The sequence below is a fragment of the Oncorhynchus kisutch genome, linkage group LG5, assembly GCF_002021735.2.
Source record: "Oncorhynchus kisutch isolate 150728-3 linkage group LG5, Okis_V2, whole genome shotgun sequence".
Lineage (NCBI taxonomy): Eukaryota > Metazoa > Chordata > Actinopteri > Salmoniformes > Salmonidae > Oncorhynchus > Oncorhynchus kisutch.
The window spans coordinates 48,238,820-48,266,482 of NC_034178.2; the positions used below are offsets into that span (position 1 = coordinate 48,238,820).

Here is a 27,663-nt window from a genome sequence, read left to right on the forward strand (position 1 = left end):
GCTGTGTGAGTGTGTGGGGATGCTGAGAAGTGTGTCTGTGTTAGGCTGTGTGTGTTGGCGGCGGTGTATTAAGTATATAATTTGCATAAAGTTGTATAAAAAGTTGTATTCTAATTTCTTTCATTGTTTAAAACTCTCAGTTTTGCATAAAGCATGAAAATGTGTTAATATGACCACTCTATCCTAAATTATTGGGCTTATATTACTGAAATATGTATTCCTTACTGCCTAATTTGCATATGAAGTGCTTAATTTTGATTTGCATAATGTAGCATTTTAATTTAATATTTTTTATTTTATTTGAATCATCTATGTGTTCTACATCAGCCCTGAAAACGTCATAACAATATGACCATCCTATCTTGAGATATTGGACAAAACATGTTGAATTTAAGAATCCAGACAGGTGATTTGGTACCATTATTGGTACCATTACTGCCATTATTACCATTATTGCTGTCACACCAGCCTTTGCTTTGGCTCCCCCTCCTGTCCAGCTCAAGCGTTCGGCATCGCCAAACTTCTAGCTGCTGCTGAACCTACTGCTGGCAAACGCCCTTCACTCATCAACCCTGGACTTGTCTCATCATCATTACACACACCTGGTTCCAATCCCCAGTCAATCACTGTATATATACTCCCATTTGTCATTGTCGGTCATTGTAAATGTCACTTGTTTTCCTGAGAGGAATCTCTCCTACTATTTCCTGAGTACTTTATATTTTGCACCCTGTGCCTTTTTGTTTATGATGATATACACTGCTCAAAAAAATAAAGGGAACACTAAAATAACACATCCTAGATCTGAATGAATGAAATATTCGTATTAAATAGTTTTTTCTTTACATAGTTGAATGTGCTGACAACAAAATCACACAAAAATGATCAATCGAAATCAAATTTATCAACCCATGGAGGTCTGGATTTGGAGTCACACTCAAAATTAAAGTGGAAAACCACACTACAGGCTGATCCAACTTTGATGTAATGTCCTTAAAACAATCAAAATGAGGCTCAGTAGTGTGTGTGGCCTCCACATGCCTGTATGACCTCCCTACAATGCCTGGGCATGCTTCTGATGAGGTGGCGGATGGTCTCCTGAGGGATCTCCTCCCACACCTGGACTAAAGCATCTGCCAACTCCTGGACAGTCTGTGGTGCAACGTGGCGTTGGTGGATGGAGCGAGACATGATGTCCCAGATATGCTCAATTGGATTCAGGTCTGGGGAACGGGCAGGCCAGTCCATAGCATCAATGCCTTCCTCTTGCAGGAACTGCTGACACACTCCAGCCACTTGAGGTCTAGCATTGTCTTGCATTAGGAGGAACCCAGGGCCAACCGCACCAGCATATGGTCTCACAAGGGGTCTGAGGATCTCATCTCGGTACCTAATGGCAGTCAGGCTACCTCTGGCGAGCACATGGAGGGCTGTGCGGCCCCCCAAAGAAATGCCAACCCACACCATGACTGACCCACCGCCAAACCAGTCATGCTGGAGGATGTTGCAGACAGCAGAACGTTCTCCACGGCATCTCCAGACTCTGTCACGTCTGTCACATGTGCTCAGTGTGAACCTGCTTTCATCTGTGAAGAGCACAGGGCGCCAGTGGCGAATTTGCCTATCTTGGTGTTCTCTGGCAAATGCCAAACGTCCTGCACAGTGTTGGGCTGTAAGCACAACCCCCACCTGTGGACATCGGGCCCTAATACCACCCTCATGGAGTCTGTTTCTGACCGTTTGAGCAGACACATGCACATTTCTGGCCTGCTGGAGGTCACTTTACAGGGCTCTGGCAGTGGTCCTCCTGCTCCTCCTTGCACAAAGGCGGAGGTAGCGGTCCTGCTGCTGGGTTGTTGCCCTCCTACGGCGTCCTCCACGTCTCCTGGTGTACTGGCCTGTCTCCTGGTAGCGCTTCCATGCTCTGGACACTATGCTGACAGACACAGCAAACCTTCTTGCCACAGCTCGCATTGATGTGCCATCCTGGATGAGCTGCACTACCTGAGCCACTTGTGTGGGTTGTAGACTCCGTCTCATCCCACTAGAGTGAAAGCACAGAAGTGTGATTGACTTGGAGTTACATTGTGTTGTTTAAGTGTTCCCTTTATTTTTTTGAGCGGTGTATTTTGAGCACAACAGCATTTGGTTTTCGTCCCGCTTTGTTCTATGGTGCTTAAATAAATTCAGTAGTTCTAAACCTGCGACATAGGCAGGTTTCCATTGACCCATTTATATTCGACAAAACCAATGTAGCAATTAATATATATTTTTTCACATGTGTAATGAAAATGGCAGGGGTGGATTTGACTTTTGTTAAACTTTCTTTATTGCGACAAATTATGATGTAACCTGTATTTTTTTTAAAGAAATTATAATTGCCGAATCATTTTGAAGGTACGTGATGTCATCGCGTAACCATAAAGCGCCACTCCACATTTAATTCTAAATGCCTACTATACTTGCAAAGTCATTTTCAACTATAACAATTGTTTCTTTCAGGACAAGGATTGTCTTGACTTTCAAGAATGCCTTGCTTTTCTGGTTGGCTGGCAAGTTTCACCATTCAATTATTTCAGATCTACACGAGTGAAAGTTTCACCATGGCATGGACCATGGCGATATTTTTCCACACGTGAGAATTATTATAATAGGTCTATCCATGCAGGCTTTCACGGGCTACCTGAGATATGAAATGGATACAGTGCCTTCAGAAAGTATTCACAGCACATTTTGTGACACAGCCTGAATTCAAAATGGATTACATATATTTTTTCTAACTCACCCATCTACACACAACATGTTTTCAGAAGTGTTTGCTCATATATTGAAAATGAAATACAGAAATATCGCATTTACATAAGTATTCACACCCCTCGGTCAATACATGTTAGAATCATCTTTGGCAGCGAGTACAGCTGTGATTCTTTCTGAGTAAGTCTCTAAATATTGCACACCTGGGTTGTGCAATATTTGCACGTTATTCTTTCTACAATTCTTCAAGCTCTGTGAAGATGGTTGTTGATCATTGCTAGACAGACATTTCCAAATCTTGCCATAGATTTTCAAGACGATTTAAGTCAAAACTGTAGCTAGGCCTCTCAGCAACATTCAATGTCATCTTGTTAAGCAACTCCAGTGTATATTTGGCCTTGTGTTTTAGGTTATTGTCCTGCTGAAAGGTGAATTTGTTTCCCTCCCGGGTTAGGGGAGGGTTTGTCTAGCAGGGATGTCCTTGTCCTCTAGCGACTCCTGTGGCGGGCCGGGCACATGCACGCTGACACGGTGGACAGGTGTACAGTGTTTCCTCCGACACATTGGTGTGGCTGGCTTCCGGGTTAAGCGGGCATTGTGTGAAGAAGCAGTGTGGCTTGGTTAGGTCGTGTTTGCATGGAAACCAACCTTTCAGGATTATCCAAGTCGGATAAAAAAAAATGTCAGGACAGGCCGGATGGCAACAGCAAATGTGTCAATAAACTTCCCAAATGTCTACAAAAACATGCTAGACAAGGTGTTTTTGTATCTGTAGAGTTAATTATGCGGTGAAAAAGCTTGTATGTGCAAATATTGATATAATAACCAAGTCAATTTGGAGCCACGCGATATTATGTGGACCTCCCACTACGACTCGGGAAAGCATGCCGTTTTTTAGGCTAAAGATGAAATTCACAGGGTCGTGAAATTTCACGCCATTAGCTTGATGCTCCTTTCCAATAAATATTGAGGGGCTTATTTCTGGTCACAGGATGATCGATGCTTGGCTGAGCTTTTTTTAAATATTTTTTTTTACATTTTACATTTTTATTAACAACAAATCAATACAGAAAGTACATGAGGTAACACAAGTATATATAGATTATATAGATTATATACAATGGACAATCGAGCTAGGGGGTTGTTAGTAGAGTATTTAACTGTCTTAAAATACAGTTAAATGTATTTTTGTAGGGTAAGAAAATGTGTTTTTTTGTTTGTAAATTTACATTTGTGTATATGAAATTTGGCCAAAAGAATAATGAAATTAATTACATAAAAATGTTTCAGCTTATTTCTATCATATGTAAAGACTCCAAGCAGTACATCTCCACAATAGTTTAACATTTTCATAAATGTGTTCAATTATAAATCTACTGATGTCTTGCCACAGTTTTCTTACATGAATACAATGCCAAAAAAGATGCAACACTGTTTCTAGGTGGTCATTACAAAAGGAGCAATTTGAGTTGATGTTTTCCTTAAACTTCTTCATATAGTGGTTGGCAGGATAACATTTATGAATAATTTTAAAGGAAACTTCCTTAATTTTTATTAACAAGTAGGTATGTGTGTGGCAACATCCAAACTTTTTTCCAACAGATATTATCAATAAATCCATTCCAATAAGGCATGACATAAGGTACAACATCCTGCTGAAACAAGGTTCGTATCGCTCTATTGTTGAATGGACCAAAAGAGAAACAAATCTTTCCTACTGATGAGTCAACAGGGTCAATAGAAGGTAGGCTCTGAGGGTCAGGTCTTGACACGTTCCTGAATAACAGAGCAACACCTGAGGGAATGGCATCTAAAACAATTGCAAAATCTTTAGGTGTTACAGAGACCTTGTAAAGTGATAAGAATTCCTTATAACTGAGTAAAAAACTCTCTGCATTTACCAGTTGGCTCACCAATAGGATATTATTTCGGAACCAATATTCTAAAAACAAAGAAGTATTTTTATACAATATATCTCGATTATTCCGTATATAATATCTGTGTGGAGAAAAATTGTGTTTATAAATTAAGGACCATGACAAGAGAACCTGCCGATGAAAGGCAGAAAGTTTCACTGGAACTTTGTGAATATTATAATTGCAAAACAACATGAAGTTAAGGCCACCAAAAGTAGAGAAGACATGATGAGGAATACAATTCCAGATAGAAGAGTTGTTGCCTAGAGCGCCAACCTGGTTGCGAGCACACATGCCAATACCAGAGTGGGCACATTCGCTATACAACGCAACATTTTATAACGAAACTATAAATTGAGTTGAAAATGTGCTGAAAACCGATGTAACTATTTTTTATTCAGTACTTGGGAATGTAACAGCAAAGGTTGTTTTTTATGTGCACAACATCATTACGCACAGCCTTGTATCCTCAACGAGTCAATTCAATAGAAATCTCTAGGGAGATTTTTAAAAATATATATGGATTTCAGAATATTTCAGGTGAAAATTTGTCACCAATTGGATGGAAACCTAATGATTTTTTTTCTACACAGAATATAATTTAAAATTATTGCCTGATGAATACCTTTCTGATGCTTTTTAACACAGGAGGCTGGTGAGGGGAGAACTGCTCACAATAATGGCCAGAATGGAGCTTGTGCTTGATGTATTTGATACCACTCCACTAATCCCGTTCTCCCTAATTAAGTTTCCACCAACCTCCTGTGCATTTCAGTCACTTCACTTCCTTCAGATTGAAATACTATCAAAAGTACTATCAGGCTGATTTGTAAGACTGTCATAGTCCCAATTAAAAAAGTAAACATGGGCCTTTGATTACATGAACATTTTTACATGGTGGGGTCACAACTTTTTTTTTTTATCAAAGTGGGGTCGCAGGCCAATAAAGTTTGGGAACCCCTGACTTACCAGTTAAAAAGTATTGCTAACGGCCTGGTTTCCGTAGCCTGCTTTATAACACTAACAATTAAAATAGCTTAGAATATTTCCCTCTGCTTCCTTCTTTAGTTTTTGGCCGGCATACAGCTAAAGTCGTTAGCCATGTTGTGATTCCCAAGAAATGTTTTCTTTATGTGGATTCTAGAATATATATTCACATGAAACTGTCGCCAATTGGATGGAAACCTAGCTCCAAAAATCACTAGCCAGTATTGCCATTTTCCTGATGTTTTTGAGACAATCAACACAAAATGTGCATCTTAGAGTGCAACATGCACCTAATGTTGTGTCAAATATTGCTATCCTTCTGTGGTCCAATGATATTTGGTGAATTGACTGGGACACTTTCTGACCCTCAAAATCATTTTGATCAAAATAGATGTTAATCAGTCCCTGCGGCAAGGAGAGCAGAACACAAATGTATGGCTGAGGGCAGCAACCAGAGGCTGTATTGGCAGATGTTATGTGTATGGACTAACTATGAGAAAATACAAGTCTTGATCCTACACAGCCTATACTATATTCCAGTAACACCTTCAACTAGACATCTATGAATGCTACCCTTGAGCCAAACACTCTCAAGCCACTATGTCAAAAACATGGACAACTTACTTTTAAACAGTTTATTACAATTCGTTTGAACAATGAGGGAAAACACAATAACAACAAGTGAAAGACACAAGTAGAATGACCCCAGTTAAAGAGCTGACGACTCATTTTGGCACTCCCTCTTCATGTGGCTCAAATTATCCTGGCTCAGCCAAAGTGGAAGGATATTTCTACAATGCATATTCTTTAAAATCTCCATAGGGGTGGGTACACTCCTTCACATAATCACTTTTGAATTAACCTTATAAAACAAACTTTCCCCTATTAGGATGTCCTTAACTAGTTTTGATTTGCACAAATACATTATGTTAGTCCGTGATCAAATAAATGCGATGCAGAGCTAGTGTGCAAAGTTTAAGATAGCATTAAAGAGTCAATCCATTGTAACATTGTGGGAGATGCTGTGGTATTATAGTCACCCTCCAGCAGCCAAATACACACAGTGTGACGTGTCTTGTGGTCCCACAGACCAAATACAAAATTGTAAAAATACATAGCTAGTAATAAAAATAAAATAAAAAGGACAAACATGGAAATGGTCACAAATGTAGTTTTCATCCCTCAGCCAAACTGCAACACCCAGTCCCAGCATACCATCTTGGTTTAGGTCAATGTCTCTCCTTTTGTGACCTAAACAGAAAAAGAGGGTTAGAGAACACATTATGATGACATCCAGTACTGTACAGGCAAAACAAACTGGAAACATTTAATGTATTTACAACGTAGAATTTGAGTGGCAATTCTGACACTTACCCTTGCTTCAATGTACTCAATTCTCCGCTCTAACGCTGTCAGCTTTTCGTTCAGGGTGGCCAAACGAGACCGGCAGGACATATCTAAAGCAAAGGAAATATATGTTCCACCTATTTTCATTTCTGATCACATCAATGTTACTCATAAGAAAATATGGTTAATTGACTTTGAATAAAATTGCATCAATATCATAGGTTATGAAGATTATGAACATGTGCATTATCTCCCAAAAGACAATGCACATGTTCATAATCTCCCAACTGTGGGCTAACTATTGCACTGTAGTTCAATAATGCAATCAATTTGTCTCAATTGACAGTATGCATGGGACAGGTAGGTACCAAAGTACATAGAGGCTAGCTAGAGGCTAAAAAAAGTACATTGAGGCTGTTGTAAACGTGTTCAAGCTAATCAAATCAAAGTGTATTTATGATACAGAAGTGTAAACTGCACAATACAATGAAATGCCTACTCGCAATTAAAGCGCTCTCCTCAAACAGTGCAATGCTACTTGTATTTACATTAGGCTACAGCCTACAAATAACTATACCACATAGTCAAAGCCCGTAACCAACAATTTCGTTAAGAAAATACCTAATAAAAAGCAAAAAGTAAGAGAAGAATAACACAATTAAAGAGCAGCAGTAAATAACAATAGCGGACCTATAAACAGGGGGTACCGGTACAGCATCAATGTGCGGGGGCACCGGTGTCGAGGTAATTGAGGTCATTTGTACATGAAGGTAGAGTTATTAAAGTGACTATGCATAGATAAACAGAGAGTAGCAGCATTGTAGAAGAGGGGAGGCGGGGCAATGCAAATAGTCTGGGTAGCCAATTGATTAGCTGTTCAGGAGTCTTATGGCTTGGGGGTAGAAGCTGTTTAGAAGCCTCTTGGACTTAGACTTGGCGCTCTGGTACCACTTGCCATGCGGTAGCAGAGAGAACAGTCTATGACTAGGGTGGCTGGAGACTTTGACAATTTTTAGGGCCTTCCTCTGACACCGCCTGGTATAAATGCAAGTAAAACTAAATGCATGCTCTTCAATCGATCGCTGCCCACACCTGCCCGCTCGTCCAGCATCACTACTCTGGACGGTTCTGACTTAGAACATGTGGACAACTACAAATACCTAGGTGTCTGGTTAGAATGTAAACTCCCCTTCCAGACTCACATTAAGCATCTCCAATCCAAAATTAAATCTAGAATCGGCTTCCTATTTCGCAACAAAGCATCCTTCACTCATGCTGCCAAACATACCCCCGTAAAACTGACTATCCTATCGATCATTGACTATGTCATTCACAAAATAGCCTCCAACAATACTCAGCAAATTGGATGTAGTCGATCACAGTGCCATCCGTTTTGTCACCGAAGCCCCATATACTACCCACTTGATCCCGTTGAAGGAGAGGTTGTTGTCCTTACACCACATGGTCAGGTCTCTGACCTCCTCCCTGTAGGCTGTCTCATCGTTGTCTGTGATCAGGCCTACCATTGTTGTGTCATCAGCCAATGTAATGGTGGTGCTGGAGTTGTGCCTGGCAGTGCAGTCAAGAGTGAACAGGGAGTACAGGAGTACAGGGGCTGAGCACGCACCCCTGAGAGGCCCCCGTGTTGAGGATCAGCGTGGCGGATGTGTTGCTACCTAACATTACCACCTGGGGGCAACCCATCAGGAAGTCCAGGATCCAGTTGCAGAGGGAGGTGTTTAGTCCCAGGGTCCTTAGCTTAGTGATGAGCTTTTAGGGCACTATGGTGTTGAACGCTGAGTTGTAATAAATTTAATAGCATTCTTACATAGGTGTTCCTTTTGTCCAGGTGGGAAAGGGCAGTGTGGAGTGCAATAGAGATTGCATCATCTGTGGATCTGTTGGGGCGGTATGCAAATTGGAGTGGGTCTAGGGTTTCTGGGATAATGTTGTTGATGTGAGCCATGACCAGCATTTCAAAGCACTTCATGGCTACAGATGTGAGTGCTACGGGTCAGTAGTCATTTAGGCAGGTTACCTTCGTGTTCATGGGCACAGGGACTATGGTGGTCTGCTTGGAACATGTTGATATTACAGACTCGGACAGGGAGAGGTTGAAAATGTTAGGTGAAGACACTTGCCAGTTGGTCAGCACATACTCGCAGTACACATCCTGGTAATCTGTCCGCCCTGCGGCCTTGTGAATGTTGAACTGTTTAAATGACCTTACATCGGATGCAGAGAGCGTGATCACACAGTCGTCCAGAACAGTTGATGCTCTCAAGCATGTTTCAATGTTACTTGCCTCGAAGCGAGCATAGAAGTGGTTTAGCTCGTCTGGTAGGCTCATGTCACTGGGAAGCTCTCGGCTGTGCTTTCCTTTGTAGTCTGTAATAGTTTGCAAGCCCTGCCACATCCGACGAGCATCAGGTGAAGTACGATTTGGTTGGGGTATGTACATACAGTCACTGTGGGGACGACGTCCTCGATGCACTTATTGATAAAGCCAGTGACTGATGTGGTGTACTCCTCAATGCTATCGGAAGAATCCCGGAACATATTCCAGTCTGAGCCGATAAGGCGGCAGCCAACCCCTCCGGCTCCAACTTCCATAAAGAAGTCGTAAGCCTATTAGGCTATATTGCAACAACAACAAAATAATCATGAACTGGCTGAATGGCAGAGCTATAATTCAGCTATGCTTCAGCACCACAAGTTGGTTCAACTTCTCTAACATCATTGCTCGATCCTAGCGCTGTCCTTTCAGAACCACGAAGGGCGCTCCGATAGTTTAAAATAACACTCAAGATATGTTGCCTATGCCTAATAGTCCTACTCATCACTTATTATTACAAATAAAATATTGTTACTTCTCACAATTGTGTTAGAGCAAAGCTGAAGCAGTGTCTCGCAAGATCACATAACGATTATTTCATATTTAACATAACCGAATATAACAGCATAGTTACTCAACAAAATCATGTTTAGTGAGATTTTATGATTTTTATTTAACTGGGCAAGTCCATTAAGAACAAATTCTTATTTACAATTGACGGACTACCCCGGACAACGCTGGGCCAATTGTGCGCCCAATCACGGGCGGTTGTGCCTGGATTCGAACCAGGGACTGTAGTGACTCCAATTGCACTGAGATGCACTCGGGAGCCCTAATGGTTAGATGAAGCTGAATAGTCACATTTTCTCATGCGCCAAAACACAACAGAGGGCGCCACGAAGCAGGATATATGATTTGATTGAAACAAAATACAAGAAAAGCTAATAGTTAACACCAACTGTGCTAATTTGCTCACAAAACAGTCATTCAAGAAGATCGAAATGCGTAGGCTATTCCCATTCAAATAATTGAGATCAATCAAATGATTGAAAGTGCATCTGCATGCCACTGGTAAAATTGAAAGAATTATCATTCACAATTGACAGCAATGGCCTATTTTGAAATTAACTTGGTGTTTGAGGGTATTAAAAATATAAAATGTTTAAACTGTGTGGGCATAGGCAGACGTTGCAATCGTATGCATATTCTATAACAGGGCTCCCCAATCTGTTCCTGGAGGGATACCATCCTGCAGGTTCATGCCAACCCTAATCTAGCTCACATGATTCTAATAATTAGCTGGTTTATAAAATGCATCAGGTTAGTTACAACTGGGGATGGAGTAAAAACCTACTGGAGGGTAGATCTCCAGGAACAGGGTTGAAGAGCCCTGTTCTATAATGATAGGTTTACTCAATACATTACATCTGTCGGTACAAACTATTATGCACCGCCAATGTCAAGAGCTGTTGTAGTCTTCCGACCTGCACGGATGCATGTACATTTAAATTTGAAAGTACATACCGGTCTTAACGGGAGTAAATGGAGATAGTAGCTAAGTGATGCTCATTTGGTGAGTAAGGAAAGTATTTTGACTTCAACGCTCGCGGAGCTTCCTGGGCGTAGACTAGACACGTCATATACTCATCGTCGGCATCGCACAGATACACCCCTCCTTAATAATCCAAGTTCACACTCGTTGCAAACTGGTGATAGCTATCCATTTTAGAACACACAGATACAAAATCAGTGTTGGCTCACTTCATCTTATGTAAAGTTTATACTACATGTATTTACAAAATAAACATACGTGTATCGAGTTCAGTCCAATCTCATCGCAATTAGATAGCAAGCGCAGTTAACCTGTTTCATCGATTGCGCGATAAAGTAAACGTAGCCATAACATTGCAAGTATAATTCTTAACCCGTGTTATACATATTAGTAAGAGAGTTGTACTGCAGGTATATTATATTATTGCTGTCTTGGATGGAAACCAACTAACGTACTACGTTAGCCAAGAAGACCAGCAGGGCTGGAAGTAGGTTAGGCCTTCACATTGACAGCCTTTTTGTTGCTGTTGCCAAGTCATCTAGCTACTGAGTACTTACCGAAGGAATTTAGAAAATCTGCTATTTTCTTGATACTGCTCGTGATAACCTCAATGTATTCTCGATTTGCCCAGTCTTGGTGAATCTCCCTCTGCACAGGATCTTCTTGACCGGCCATTTTCTCTGTTTTGACGAAGCTGTGTTAGCGCTAGCTACCAGTAGGTAGCGATAGTTCCCTGAAAAGTGAACTACTTCTTTGGTGGGATTTATCGACATCCAACTTTATGGTGCATTACCGCTGCCTACTGTATTGGAGGTTGGGCCAGAGACGGGGAGAAACTAAATCCTACCTGCCTGCCCCGTTTCTCTTAAAATATAACAAACTATTTGAGACTGTATCTAATGACGTTCAACTCATACCCTTTAAACGAATGTAATGTATCCCCTTCATATTAGATCTATGCATACTGCCCACACTATCAATACATGCTCCACTGTCTGTTTCCTGGCAATAATTACACTTTCCGATTGGATGCTTTATCACATTTCAAGTATTATTTAACCGTTTGTGTCCCACCCTTAATCTTGTAAAAAATAGCCTCCTCTCCTGTCCTCTTTCCTGTCTTTCCCCTGTACTTGAAATAAATGCCTGCCCTTAGTATCTCTCTTCTGCTGCTCCTGCCATCTCTGCACCATGGCTGTCCATATCAGACTGTTTGCCTCTGCCTTGCTAATTGAAGCAACAACATCAACACTACTAAGTGCTTGTTTAGCCAGTACATCAACTGCCTCATTCCCCTCCACATGGGCTAGGACCCAAGTAAATCCTATCTGTATACCCATCTGTCTAATCCTGCCATGGGTTTGTAGTACATCATAAAGCAGGTCTTGTCTGCTATTTGAGCTAAAGGACTACGGAATCATAAACAATGCACATGAATCAGAGCAAATAACTACTCTGTCTGGCTTGACTTCCCCCACCCACTGCAAGGCCAATAGTATGACCATCAGCTCTGCCATATATATATAGACAGATGATCTGTAATACGTTTCCTGACTGCCATCCCACAATCCTGCATTACAAATGTTGATCCAGTATGTCCTGTTCTTGGATCTTTTGAAACATCTTTGTAAATGGCCACAAAATCCTGATACAGTATCCAGGCGTCTATTAAACAAATCAGATGGATCAACTCCCTCCCTATCTTTCCCGTAATCTCTCCAACAGTTCTAGATCAAATACTGGAGGCGGGAGTAGCCATGGTGGGTTTACAGGAATAGCTACTGTTGGACTAAACTCCCTTCCATACAGTCCCATCTCCTTCGCCTGGATATTACACACCCTCCCTAAGCTTGTGTTCTGTCCTCGCTCACGTTCCCAGCATGCCTGTAAAATCCCTTTCACAGGATGAGACACCCCATGTCTTGGGCTCCTGAGAGGCGCAGCGGTCTAAGGCACTGCATCTCAGTGCAAGAGGTGTCATTACAGTCCCTGGTTTGAATCCAGGCTGTATCACAACTGCCCGTGATTGGGAGTCCCATCGGGACATTTGGCCCAGTGTCGTCTGGGGTAGGCTGTCATTGTAAATAAGAATTTGTTCTTAACTGACTTGCCTAGTTAAATGATTCATTGCGAACTGCTGTCTCCTAATCTGCAGTGGCATATCCCTCATTTCCACCTGTAGTGCAGACACTGGGGATGTCCGAAACACCACACTACATACTCTGAGTCCTTGCCCCTGTATGACACCTAACCTTTCCAATGAGGTCCGGGCTGCCGAACCATACTCTATACTGCCATAGTCTATTACAGATTGGATCAATACAACATACATGGTCCTCAATAAGGAACACCCATCAGACAGTGCATCACATTTAGCACCTTCTTACACTTTCACACCACTATGTGTGTTCTGCCCAGGTCAGCCTAGTGTCAAAGTACACCCGAAGGAACTTGAAAGCCCCCAACCTCTCCCAAGTTTCTCCCATATAACCTCAAGCATACCTTGAGGTATTCTTCCTCCTGGTAAAGAACACTGAGTTTTTGCTACAGAGAACCTGAATCCCCACATTAATGCCAACTGCTCTACCTCATCAATTGCTTCCTGACTATATATGGCACATTTCTTCCCCTCTTTCATAAGTCCCCATCTTCTGAAAATAACAACCTCCTAACATCCGGCTGTACCTGACAGTAAACATCATTGATCATGATTGAGAACAACAAAGGACTAATCGCGCTCCCCTGCGGTGTACCTTTATCCACCAGGTAGCTGCCTGACAGAGACTTCTCCAATCTCACCTGGACAGACCTTCCAAACAGGAAATCCTTAATCCAGTTGTACATTCTTCCTGCTACTGCCATAATATCAAGCTTGATTAACAACCCCTCCTTCCACATCTCCACATCAAAAAAGACAGCTACAACAGTCTCCTTGTTCACTGAGCCTTCCTGACCTCTGCTTATAATAAGAGCACTGAGTCCATAGTTCCCCTCCCCTTCCTGAATCCACTCTGATGTGGCGATACTAGTCCCCACCTCTCCGGGAAGTAAGTTAGCCTTTCTGTAAACATACATGTAAGGTTAAAGCTATTGGCAGATGGCTTGTTTGCCTCATTGGGTCCTTCCTGGCTTCCGGATTGGTACCACTACTGCCTCTTTCCAGCTGCCTGGTAGTTTCCCCTTCTCCCACGCTCTGTTGTTCAACACCTATACCTTATCCTGTGCCTCATCACTAAGATGGGCCAACATATCATAGCACACCTCATCTTTCCCAGGCGAAGTTAACCCAGCCTTACCTATTGCCCTTTTCATCTCTGCCTTGGTAAATGGTGCATTCAGCGCATTATTTAAATCAAATTGTATTAGTCACATGCGCCGAATACAACAGGTGTAGACCTTACAGTGAAATGCTAACTTACGAGCCCCTAACCAACAGTGCAGTTTTAAAAAAATATGGAAAAAATAAGAGATCAAAGTAATTCAAGTGCAGCAGCAAAAAATAATAATATATACAGAGGTACAGAGTCAATGTGCGGGGTCACCGGCCAGTTGAGGTAGTATGTATATGTAGGTAGAGTCATCAAAGTGACCATGCATAGATGACAACAGAGAGTGGCAGTGGTGAGATGAGGGGAGCAATGCAAATAGTCTGGGTATCCATTTGACTAGATGTTCAGGACTCTTATGGCTTGGGGGTAGAAGCTGTTTAGAACCCTCTTGGACCTATACTTGGTGGTCCGGTACAGTAGACACCAAGGAACTTGAAGCTCTCAACCTGCTCCACTGCAGCCCCGTCGATGATAATGGGGGGCGTGCTCGGTCCTCGTTTTCCTGTAGTCCACAATCATCTCCTATGTCTTGATCACGTTGATGGAGAGGTTGTTGTCCTGGAATTACATGGCCAGGTCTCTGACCTCCTCCCTATAGGCAGTGTCGTTGTTGTCTGTGATCAGGCCTACCACTGTTGTGTCATCGGCAAATTTAATGATGGTGTTGGAGTCGTGCCTGGCCGTGCAGTCATGAGTGAACAGGGAGTACAGGAGGGGACTGAGCACGCACCCCTGAGGGGCCCCCGTGTTGAGGATCAGCGTGGCGGATGTGTTGTTACCTACCGTTACCACCTGGGAGCGGCCCGTCAGGAAGTCCAGAATCGAGTTGCAGAGAGAGGTGTTTAGTCCCGAGGTCCTTAGCTTATTGATGAGCTTTGAGGGCAGTATGGTGTGGAACGCTGAGCTGTAGTCAATGAATAGCATTCTCACATAGGTGTTCCTTTTGTCCAGGTGGGAAAGGGCAGTGTGGAGTGGAATAGAGATGGCATCATCTGTGAATCTGTTGGGGCGGTATGCAAATTGGAGTGGGTCTAGGGTTTCTGGGATAATGGTGTTGATGTGAGCCATGACCAGCCTTTCAAAGCACTTCGTGGCTACAGACGTGAGTGCTACGGGTCGGTAGTCATTTAGGCAGGTTACCTTAGTGTTCTTGGGCACAGGCACTACGGTGGTCTGCTTAAAACATGTTATTACAGACTCGGACAGGGAGAGGTTGAAAATGTCAGTGAAGACACTTGCTAGTTGGTCAGAACATGCTCCCAGTACACGTCCTGGTAATCCGTCTGGCCCTGCGGCCTTGTGAATGTTGACCTGTTTAAAGGTCTTAATCACATCGGCTGCGGAGAGCGTGATCACACAGTCTTTTCCATGTATAACTGGCGCTCTCATGCATGTTTCATTGTTATTTGCCTCATAGCGAGCATAGAAGTAGTTTAGCTCGTCTGGTAGGCTCTTGTCACTGGGCAGCTTCTGTCTGTGCTTCCCTTTGTAGTCTGTAATTGTTTTCAAGCCCTGCCACATCCGACGAGCGTCTGAACTAGTGTAGTACAACTCGATCTTTGTCCTGTATTGATGCTTTACCTGTTTGATGGTTCGTTGGAAGGCATAGTGGGATTTCTTATAAGTTTCCAGGTTAGAGTCCCACTCCTTGAAAGCGGCAGCTCTAGCCTTTAGCTCAGTGCGGATCCTTCCTGTAATCCATGGCTTCTGTTGGGGTAAGTACAGTTGAAGTCGGAAGTTTACATACACCTTAGCCAAATACATTTCTACTCAGTTTTTCACAATTCCTGACATTTAATTCTAGTAAACATTCCCTGTCTAAGGTCAGTTAGGATCACCACTTTATTTTAAGAATGTGAAATGTCAGAATAATAGTAGAGAGAATGATTTATTTTAGTCTTTCATCACATTCTCAGTGGGTCAGACGTTTACATACACTCAATTAGTATTTGGTAGCATTGCCTTTAAATTGTTTAACTTGGGTCAAATGTTGTTTCAGGTAGCCTTCCACAAGCTTCCCACAATAAGTTGGGTGAATGTTGAACCATTCCTCCGGACAGAGGTGATGTAACTGAGACAGGTTTTTAAGGCCTCCTTGCTCGCACACGCTTTTTCAGTTCTGCCCACAAATTTTGTATAGGATTGAGGTCAGGGCATTGTGATTGCCTCTCCAATACCTTGACTTTGTTGTCCTTAAGCCATTTTGCCACAACTTTTCAAGTGTGCTTGGGGTTATTGTCTATTGGGAAGACCCATTTGTGACCAAGCTTTACCTTCCCAACCGATGTCTCGAGATGTTGCTACAATATATGCACATCATTTCCCTCTTGATGCCATCTATTTTGTGAAGTGCACCAGTCCCTCCTGCAGCAAAGCAACCACACAACATGATGCTGCCACCCCCATTCTTCATGGTTGGGAAGGTGTTCTTCGGCTTGCAAGCCTACCCCTTTTTCCTCCAAACATAATGGATGGCCATTATGGCCAAACAGTTCTATTTTTGTTTCATCAGACCAGAGGACATTTCTCCAAAAAGTACGATCTTTGTAACCATATACAGTTGCAAACCGTAGTCTGGCTTTTTTATGGTGGTTTTGGAGCAGTGGCTTCTTCCTTGCTGAGCGGCCTTTCAGGTTATGTCGATATAGGACTTGTTTTGCTCGGCTGCGTGGTCCCATGGTGTTTATACTTGCGTACTATTGTTTGTACAGATGAACGTGGTACCTTCAGGCATTTGGAAATTGCTCCCAAGGATGAACCAGACTTGTGGAGGTCTACAATTCTTTTCTAAGTTCTTGGCTGATTTCTTTTGATTTTCCCATGATGTCAATCAGAGAGGCACTGAGTTTGAAGGTAGGCCTTGAAATACATCCACAGGTACACCTCCAATTGACACATATGATTACAATTAGCCTATCAGAAGCTTCTAAAGCCTTGACATCCTTTTCTGGAATTTTCCAAGCTGTTTAAAGGCACAGTCAACTTAGTGTATGTAAACTTCTGACCCACTGGAATTGTGATGAAGTGAATTATAAGTGAAATAATCTGTCTGTTATCAATTGTTGGAAAAATGACTTGTTTCATGCACAAAGTAGATGTCCTAACCGACTTGCCAAAACTATAGTTTGTTTACAAGACATTTGTCGAGTGGTTGAAAAACGAGTTTTAATGACTCCAAAGTAAGTGTATGTAAACTTCCGACTTCAACTGTATGCACGGTCACTGTGGGGACGACATCATCGATGCACTTATTGATGAAGCCAATGACTGATGTAGTGTACTCAATGCGATCAGAGGAGTCCCGGAACATATTCCAGTCTGTGCTAGCAAAACAGTCCTGTAGCTTAGCATCTGCTTCATCTGACCACTTTTTTATTGATCTAGTCACTGGTGCTTCCTGCTTGTAATGGAGGGCGAGGGAGAGCTTTGTATGCGTCTCTGTGTGTGCAGTGTGTGTGTGGTCCATGGAGTTATTTTCCCTGTGGTTGCACATTTAACATGCGGATAGAAAATGTGTTAAAACGGATTAAAGTTTCCTTGCATTAAAGTCCCTACTAGGAGCGCCACCTCTGGGTGAGCATTTTCTTGTTTGCTTATGGCGGAATACAGCTCATTCAATGCTATCGTAGTGCCAACCTCTGACTGTGGTGGTACAGTGGGGCAAAAAAATATTTAGTCAACCACCAATTGTGCAAGTTCTCCCACTTAAAAAGATGAGGCCTGTAATTTTCATCATAGGTACACTTCAACTATGACAGATAAAATAAGAAAAGAAAATCCAGAAAATCAAATTGTAGTATTTTTTATGAATTTATTTGCAAATGATGTATTTGGTCACCTACAAACAAGCAAGATTTCTGGCTCTCACAGACCTGTAACTTCTTCTTTAAGAGGCTCCTCTGTCCTCCACTCGTTACCTGTATTAATGGCACCTGTTTGAACTTGTTATCAGTATAAAAGACACCTGTCCACAACCTCAAACAGTCACACTCCAAACTCCACTATGGCCAAGACCAAAGAGCTGTCAAAGGACACCAGAAACAAAATTGTAGACCTGCACCAGGCTGGGAAGACTGAATCTGCAATAGGTAAGCAGCTTGGCTTGAAGAAATCAACTGTGGGAGCAATTATTAGGAAATGGAAGACATACAAGGCCACTGATAATCTCCCTCGATCTGGGGCTCCACGCAAGATCTCACCCCGTGGGGTCAAAATGATCACAAGAACGGTGAGCAAAAATCCCAGAACCACACAGGGAGAGCTAGTGAATGACCTGCAGAGAGCTGGGACCAAAGTAACAAAGCCTACCATCAGTAACACACTACGCCGCCAGGGACTCAAATCCTGCAGTGCCAGACGTGTCCCCCTGCTTAAGCCAGTACATGTCCAGGCCCATCTGAAGTTTGCTAGAGAGCATTTGGATGATCCAGAAGAAGATTGGGAGAATGTCATATGGTCAGATTAAACCAAAATATAACTTTTTGGTAAAAACTCAACTCGTCGTGTTTGGAGGACATAGAATGCTGAGTTGCATCCAAAGAACACCATACCTACTGTGAAGCATGGGGGTGGAAACATCATGCTTTGGGGCTGTATATCTGCAAAGGGACCAGGATGACTGATCCATGTAAAGGAAAGAATGAATGGGGCCATGTATCGTGAGATTTTGAGTCCATCAACAAGGGTATTGAAGATGAAACGTGGCTGGGTCTTTCAGCATGACAATGATCCCAAACACACCGCCCGGGCAACGAAGGAGTGGCTTCGTAAGAAGCATTTCAAGGTCCTTGAGTAGCCTAGCCAGTCTCCAGATCTCAACCCCATAGAAAATCTTTGGAGGGAGTTGAAAGTCTGTGTTGCCCAGCAACAGCCCCAAAACATCACTGCTCTAGAGGAGATCTGCATGGAGGAATGGGCCAAAATACCAGCAACAGTGTGTGAAAACCTTGTGAAGACTTACAGAAAACATTTGACCTCTGTCATTGCCAACAAAGGGTATAGAACAAAGTATTGAGATAAAATTTTGTTATTGACCAAATACTTAATTTCCAACATAATTTGCAAATAAATGTGTTAAAAAAATCCTACAATGTGATTTTCTGGATTTTCCCCCCTCATTTTTCTGTCATAGTTGAAGTGTACCTCTGATGACAATTACAGGCTTCTCTCATCTTTTTAAGTGGGAGAACTTGCACAATTGGTGGCTGACTAAATACTTTTTTGCCCCACTGTACGACAGTTGGTTACACAAAAGAAAAGGGTCTGGGTTTGAGTGAAAGAGCGGGAAGACTGGGGAAAAAGCTGTGCTATCGTAAATACAGTATATTTTGCATTCTAAATTACCGCCCATTTGGAAAAGGAAAATGCAATAAATATTTACTCGGAGCTGCGCTTCGGTAGGTTGGTGGTAGATGGAAGGCCGTGTTGCCAAACCGAGTCCTTTGAAGAATGTCTCTGGTGTTCAATTGGATACGTTGTAGTTACGTCTTTGGGTGATAGACGTGATACTCTGTCTGTTCCTTCCTAACCCTCGTTGCATCTGCTGTTGCCAACTCAACGGCTAGGAGGTATAACTTCTGTAGTGAATAAGAGTTCAAAGTTCATACCATTCGCAACCAAAGCTCACACTGATGTTGGCTTCGTTCTGTAGTTATTATCTGAACCATTCTGACATAGGACCGTCATCCTACATCCTCGGAACAGGAAGTTATATTGCCGTCAAGGGCTTATATAGGAAGGGAGAGGAGGGCGTGTTTGAAAAGTTTTATAGCCCATGTCCCTTCACAGGGGAGGGCCACTGATTGAGCAGAGCCCATGGCTGCTGTCCCTGTACAGGGATCAACATCAGGGGAAATTTCAGAGTGACAACTAAAAATACAATTTCGTAACATTAAACATTCTTGAAAATGCAAGTGTCTTACACCCTTCAAAAGATTAGAATCTTGGTAATCAAACTACGTTTTCCAATTTAAAATAGCTATTACAGAGAACAAATCCCATGCTTTTGTTTGAGAAGAACAATCAAGAACAGAAACATTTTCTGCCATGACAGTTTTTACACATTTACATTTGAAGGTAAAATTATGACATACATTCTGATATCTTGCTCTTATTTCTCTTCCTGAGTATCCCATTGATCAAATGAAGTGCCGTTTTCTTTGATAAAATCCATTTTTATAGCCCAAATCTAAACTATTTGTGCAGTGAATTCCATCTCTATAAAAAAATTTACGGAGCATTCGGCGTGTTTCGCCCCTGTAAACAATCGTTTACATAGTCATGGTGGGTGTCAGTGCATTCCTTTGTTTGTTTGCAACACAGTCAAACAGCGTTGTTTTTTTTGCGGGGAGAATTGACCGAAGTGAGCTGATTTGAAGACAACGATAAATGACTACCTGACGCACCAATAATTTTAGCGAAGCTTCATTGATTGACTATAGTTCTGCCCAATGACCACTGATCTTCTTGAAATCTAGCTGGGTAGATAGCCAATGAGCTGAGGTAAACGCCAGTATGTAATGGTTTGGGGTTGGACCACAATTCCTTGGTTGTAATCGCACGCACAGGGAACTCCATTTTCGCCTTGACGATCAGAGGGGTTGCTGTAAAGGCTTTTTACGCGCAGCTGTATTTCGGAAAGTTGTAGTTTCAACGATTTCATTAAAGATATCCTGGCGAATACTTCATGTAAAGCGAAGTCAAACTCTAAAGTAAAAGTGAGACAGATTTTTTGTTTGAGGAATCTTGGAGTGTTATCATTCAAACGAACTGAGGAGCTGTTTCTGCAAGGACAGGACGTACTTCTGGACGGGTAAGTGCCAATGCCGTTTTATGAAATATAAAAATATATATATAAAAAAAAAATTATAGGTTTTTTTTGCAATGAAATGTGTAGTTTCTTTTTCTGTGTGCGTATACATACATACATACATACATACATACATACATACATACATACATACATACATACATACACAAGAATGGCCGGAGTTGAATGGAACACCTTAGTGACTGTTCCCTCTGCTCTATACAATCAATACATATCTGTTTATTTTATGTGATGATAAAAGGCTCATACAATACAAATATTTTTTTAATGTTTTCTTTCAGTGATAGCGACTCCGACTGGGAGGCCCCGGTGCCAAGCTGCCCGCTCTACCTGTGCCCCCAATGGTGTTCATATGCCACAGTTCATTACTGCAGGCATGACTGTGCCTCAGAGCCAAAAGGGCACAGCATGGAGGCGTCGTTGTGTTCTGTGTCGCATGAAATGCACCACTTGTTCAGTTTGCCTCTGCTTTACATCAGAAAGAGACTGCTATGGGACAAGGCACAGGCAGCAAAATATTATGTCGAGGACTTCCAAGTACAGTTTTTTTTATTTGTATATTTATTTTCTAATATAAAAAAATAATAATGTGTGTGTGTTAGAATTGCTTTTTGATATGTTGTATATAGTTATTTGCACTGCTGTATATAGTTATAGGTCATTTCACCAATTCGGCCACTTGGGTACATTTGGGCAACTTGTGTGGGACACCTGGGTGACTTCATGCTAAATGTCATGTAGCTCACCCATTCCTGAAGTTATCAGTCTCAAACTTTGCACACCTACAGTTGCCCTCTTGTGTTATCCATCAAAATTATCTCCAGCATCCTATCTGACTGTGTGGCTATTCTAGTACATGTGAAAGATGATACTACAACAATAAAAAACTGAAAACGTATGCCCTTTCTTTCTCTTTTCTTCCACCAGATCTACTGTGTTATATTCTCCTACATTCAATTAACATTTCCACAAACTTCAGAATGTTTCCATTCAAATGATACCAAGAATATGCATATCCTTGCCTCTGGGGCTGAGCTACAGGCAGTTAGATTTGGGTATGTCTTCAGGCAGAAATTGAGAACAAAGGGTTGCAGCCATAACAGGTTTTAACGTGACTTAAGTACATGTACAGTTGAAGTCGGAAGTTTACATACACTTAGGTTGGAGCCATTAAAAATTGTTTTTCAACCACTCCACAAATTTCTTGTTAGCAAACTATAGTTTTGGTAAGTCAGTTAGGACATCTACTTTGTGCATGACACACGTCATTTTTCCAAGAATTGTTTACAGACATAATTTCACTTATAATTCACTGTATCACAATTCCAGTGGGTCAGAAGTGTATATACACTAAGTTGACTGTGCCTTTAAACAACTTGGAAAATTCCAGAAAATTATGTAATGGCTTTAGAAGCTTCTGATAGGCTAATTGACATCATTTGAGTCAATTGGAGGTGTACCTGTAGATGTATTTTAAGGCCTACCTTCAAACTCAGTGCCTTTTTGCTTGACATCATGGGAAAATCAAAAGAAATCAGCCAAGACCTCAGAAAAAAATTGTAAACATCCACAAGTCTGGTTCATCCTTGTGAGGAATTTCCAAATGCCTGAAGGTACCACGTTCATCTGTACAAACAATAGTACGCAAGTATAAACACCATAGGACCACGCAGCCATCATACCGCTCAGGAAGGAGATGCGTTCTGTCTCCTAGAGATGGATGTACAACAGCAAAGGACCTTGTGAAGATGCTTGAGAAAACAGGTACAAATGTATCTATATCCATATTTTTTTTTTAATGCAAAGGTAGCTAGCTAGGTAATTTGAAAAATGCTAAACAAGAATACTCACAAGAAGTACACTATCAATTATTTACATGAGAAAAAACTAAAAAGGCTATAATATCTACTTGCTATGTTACTTACTTGTTGATGAGTTTGCATGGAGAAATTGATGTTTTTCCTCACCCTGCACCTTAATAAATATTTTTTTCTTATGTTATATCATGAGGTCACTTTTAAGGTGTATTGCCCCCCCCCACACACAAAAAAAAACAACAACATCCCGAGCCCCTCAACCCATTAAACTTTATATCATGCTGAAAATCCACCCTTGGGATTACTCAGCATGTCCACAACCATTTCAACAGTAACATCTGTTACCCCCAATAACTATTTGGCCGTATCCCAAATAACCTTCAACCTGGCATTTATGCCTTCCACAACCCAAGTCATGTTAACTTCATAGCTTTCATTGTAAATGTTAACTTTATTCACTATTAAAAGTATCTCAGCACCTCCATGAGCGCAAGACTTCTGAACAGGTTTCGAAACCATGCAAGGACCAGCAGAAGCACCAGCACTGACATTAAGTCCACTTAGTAAAAGAGCAGCCATGGAAGCGCCATCATTCCACACTGTAGCTCCACCAATCTGTTTTACAGCCCTTGCATACGATATAGATTCAATCATGATGCATCTCTGAGCCTCTCTCTGCACCTGGCATCCACTAAATGTTGCACTATGTTCCCCCTCCCAATAACAAGACTTAACCTCCACATTGCTCCCACATTCACCGAGAGTTCTGTATGAAAGTCACATAGGGGAATATATTGATAAAAGTTACCTTGTCCCATAGAGATTTGCACGGTTAACAAAACGTCATGCCTGGGTAAGCCTACACGAAACACAGACCTTGCATGAGGTAGTTCTAAAACCCGCTACGGAAAAATGAATGGTGGAAAACGATTGGAACCATTTTTCGGGTTTTGCCGCACGGTTTTATGGGTATTATGACGCGTCCACTGTGCCGGACTATAGACAGTACCCTAATTAGCATAGCAACGTCCGAGATATGTAACCACGACACACGTCTTTGCCAAACGAAATAGCTACATTCGGTAAGATAAACATCAAACACGGCAGCGTTTTGTTTCCTAACCGGTTGAATCGTGTATTATTAGCTAGCTGTAGCATCTTTCAACCTACTCATTCTCTCTCGGCTAGCTAACAGTCAGTAGTAGCTAGATAGTTGCTCGCCAGTCAGCTCTTTCCAGCAGCTCTTCTAGCTAGCTAAAGTACTGTTATTCTGTTTTTGGAAATTGGCAAGAATGCCAAGATGGTACATGTTAACAGTATAAGTTATATAGTTAGCTGACTAGTTGTGCATTCACAAGTAGCTTGCTATACGACCAAATTGACAGTAACGTACTGACAGGTATTTGATCTAGCTACTGTAACTAGCTAACGTTAGCTCGTAGTAGCTAGCTAACATGGTGGTGCCAGTAAGCTAAAATATGCGATTCATTGTTCGCTAGCTAGCTAGCTAACGTTAGCAACTTTGGAAACAGGACTAACGTTACATTGCTGCACTGTCCAGTTTGTTAGACGCCAAAATGCTTGTGCAATGCATTCACCAGGGCCCTGTTTCCCAAAGGTATCTTATTAAGTTAAGGATACGTTCGTCGTTGGGAAGCCGGGCCCAGTTCTCTCGAAACATAGTGCTGATATTAACTTACTTCCATGTTCAAGATTTTGTCATATCAGAAGTTATTCCTATGAAACCTGCTCTTACACATGTTCTCTGTCTTATCACCTTGCTAGATATGGCTGAGCCTGAGCTTCTGCTGGATTCCAATATCAGACTTTGGGTGGTCTTGCCCATTGTCTTCATCACTTTTCTTGTTGGGGTGATTCGACATTATGTCTCCATTTTGCTTCAAAGTGACAAGAAGCTGACATTAGAGCAGGTATCAGACAGGTAAGGGTATTGTAAGCATGTAGCCCTGCCTAGATGGTCTGTGCATTGACCATTTATAAAAAGGCTTTCAGAACATGTAGGGTTAAAGTAGAAATGTCTTACCGTAAGTTTGTTTTTGACATATTCCTCTCCAATATTCAGCCAGGTTCTCATCAGGAGCAGAATCCTCAGAGAGAATGGGAAGTACATTCCAAAACAGGTGAGATCAATGTTGAATATACCATAAAATACTGATTTGCACTGTTTGACTCTTCAAGTTATAAATTGTTTTTTAAGTGTAGGCTAGTTGCGCTCAGACTTTGAGAATTCTCTCTTTTACTTCAGTCATTTTTGATGAGGAAGTTTTACTTCAATAATCAAGAAGATGGATTCTTAAAAAATACCAAAAGAAAGGTTGTTCCTCCCTCCCCAATGACAGGTGAGCATAAGAGAATCACATCATTCCTTCTCATATAATCCTATTCTCATTCCATGATAGGCAGGTATTGGCCGTGTATCACTATTAAACCCTGACACATGATATGGAGCATATTATTTCTAATAGCGCACCATTTACAACTCAGTTTGTTTGCGATTGTACTCTGTAAAGCTACGCTAACTGTTTCTTTGTCCAGACCCCAGCATGCTGACAGACATGATGAAAGGCAATGTGACCAATGTTCTTCCCATGATCCTCATCGGAGGCTGGATTAACTGGACCTTCTCAGGGTTTGTCACAAGTAAGTGACATCCTCCTCACTCACTGCACTGAGACTGGGTTGTTTGGATGATGATTGTCACTAGAGAGCTTCGATATCAACTTTATTTTATGGTACAGAAATTACCAGGTATTTACTAAGAAATTGCATGGTTAAATTGTTATTACATAGAAATAACCTATGAATAACAGTAGTATATAATTAAGTTAGTTTCTTTGCTATAAGCAGTTTGTTCTACATTTGAATTGCCAAACTTACAATGTTCTCTAACTATTTTCTTGTTCCTCACAGCCAAGGTTCCATTTCCTCTCACCCTGCGCTTCAAGCCCATGTTGCAACAAGGAATCGAGCTACTCTCACTTGATGCATCCTGGTTAGTTGAGGAAATACATACTTGTTAAATTATCTGAGTTCCGTGAAGTTAATATGGTATTATTGCCTCTGAGTCCTTTTGCTAGTGTAAGCATTGATGAATTATAACCTCACCCTCATTTATGTTTTAAGGGTGAGCTCAGCGTCGTGGTATTTCCTGAATGTGTTTGGGCTGCGAAGCATGTACTCCTTAATTCTAGGACAAGATAATGGTAATTTTCATCAAACTTCATAATTCAGTTTAGTTTTTCCTGCAAAGGTTACTGATGCATGTGTTTCTGTAAACTAGATGTGACAGTATTGAATCATAGTTTGTAACCAACTTACAGCAGTATTTGTTATCAAAAATAATAGGTCATTGACAGAAGGTCATTGACTTGATTTGAGGCAACAATAAATCATTTGGAAAAATGAGACTTCTAGTAGGCAAGGTGTCTTGCCTTGATTTGATAATAGGCGTGTCTGCAACCATTCAGTGTCATGTCAGCAGCAAGGCTGGTTTGAATGGAACATGATTCCATATTGTCAACTATGTTGAAGTGGCAGGCCTCCAATTCTTAACAGTCCTGGTTTTGTCATTAAAGCGATATGAAATAACAAGAGTGTTGATGCTGGTGTAATGTGACACATGCAGGTGCAGACCAGTCCAGGATCATGCAGGAGCAGATGAGTGGTGCTGCCATGGCCATGCCTGCAGACACCAACAAAGCCTTCAAGGTAGAGTTGTCTCCTCTTGATAACATTGACTTACTCTCCATGGTGAATTAAATTCCTACAGGTCCCAGCAGAATCATCTGACAGACAGATGTTTATTTCCCCCTTTTAGGCAGAATGGGAGGCACTTGAGCTAACTGACCACCAGTGGGCACTGGAGAATATTGAGGAGGAGCTGATGAGCAGGGAACTGGATCTGGATGGAATGTTCAGTCAGGAGTTACCAACGGGTATCTTCTGATTGCCAGTTCATTACTGCAGGGAACCTGCCGCTGGACAACATTTTAGTTTTACTTAAAGTGGCTGACTTTGAGTTTTTCTAGGAAATGACATAGAGAATGATGTCTACATTAATTTCAGTGCCATCATTGTCCATTTAATTTTAATTGGAGATTAATAGTAGATTAATGAACAGAAAACATAGTACCAAGTTCAATTAATACTTTTAACTATTTGGAAGATTCAGTGTCAGCTATGTAAAACTCATTACAAAAAAGGATAATAGTAATGGAAAACTTAGAAATAATGTACTGTCAAAAACAAAACATTTAAAAGGTGAATGAAAACGTGTTGTATCACCACTTTGAATCATGTTTGACCTTGTAGTCTGATTCCACCTACCTGCCATTTGTTTGGTCATACTTGTTGGTTATTTGTGAGCTTGTCGTAAAAAAAAAAGGTTTTAATATTATTAGTAACTAAACCCATTTGTAAGAGTTGGCTCTTAGCAACATAAGACAACTAGGTGTTGAAGTAAAAACAACAACAATTAAACATGGTCATTGCTGATGATTAAATTCCAGTTAACTATCTTTTATCATTCCTCTGAGTTTGTGTGCAGCATCCTGTCATGGCTGACATGAGACAAATCTAGACATTGGGTGCTGGAAAACTACTGTTTGTGATAGTTTTATGCAATGTGTTATTTTTTATATTTATTTCTCCCAATTCATTTTTTAACATTTCCCTTGTGTTTTTGTATAAAGACTGTTTTGACTAAATTGCAGTTGAGTTTTATTTACCTCTTAATTGCAAAGAGACACAAGGAACCCAGTTGTCATGGCAATGGCT

The 27,663-nt window shown here is 41.4% G+C and overlaps 2 protein-coding genes and 1 long non-coding RNA gene across 3 annotated transcripts; 1 reads left to right on the top strand and 2 right to left on the bottom strand.

Annotated features, from left to right (window-relative positions):
• Positions 1-6,277: 6,277 nt before the first annotated feature.
• Positions 6,278-11,622, bottom strand: LOC109891174 (BRICK1 subunit of SCAR/WAVE actin nucleating complex). Its single transcript, XM_020483512.2, has 3 exons — positions 11,449-11,622; positions 7,032-7,114; positions 6,278-6,908 (listed from the first exon to the last, which is right to left on the bottom strand). The coding sequence occupies exons 1-3, from the start codon at positions 11,564-11,566 to the stop codon at positions 6,882-6,884; spliced, it is 228 nt and encodes a 75-aa protein (XP_020339101.1). The 5' UTR covers positions 11,567-11,622; the 3' UTR covers positions 6,278-6,881.
• A 4,259-nt stretch (positions 11,623-15,881) lies between these two features.
• On the bottom strand, positions 15,882-23,830 carry LOC116374216 (uncharacterized). Its single transcript, XR_004210046.1, has 3 exons — positions 23,675-23,830; positions 22,975-23,023; positions 15,882-15,927 (listed from the first exon to the last, which is right to left on the bottom strand). It is a non-coding gene; the product is annotated as an uncharacterized LOC116374216 (long non-coding RNA).
• Positions 23,728-27,477, top strand: emc3 (ER membrane protein complex subunit 3). Its single transcript, XM_020483511.2, has 9 exons — positions 23,728-23,948; positions 24,652-24,808; positions 24,950-25,007; positions 25,133-25,226; positions 25,423-25,527; positions 25,798-25,879; positions 26,011-26,090; positions 26,513-26,595; positions 26,705-27,477. Exons 2-9 carry the CDS (start codon positions 24,654-24,656, stop codon positions 26,831-26,833), a joined length of 786 nt encoding a protein of 261 aa, XP_020339100.1. The 5' UTR covers positions 23,728-23,948; positions 24,652-24,653; the 3' UTR covers positions 26,834-27,477.
• The last annotated feature ends 186 nt before the right edge of the window (positions 27,478-27,663 follow it).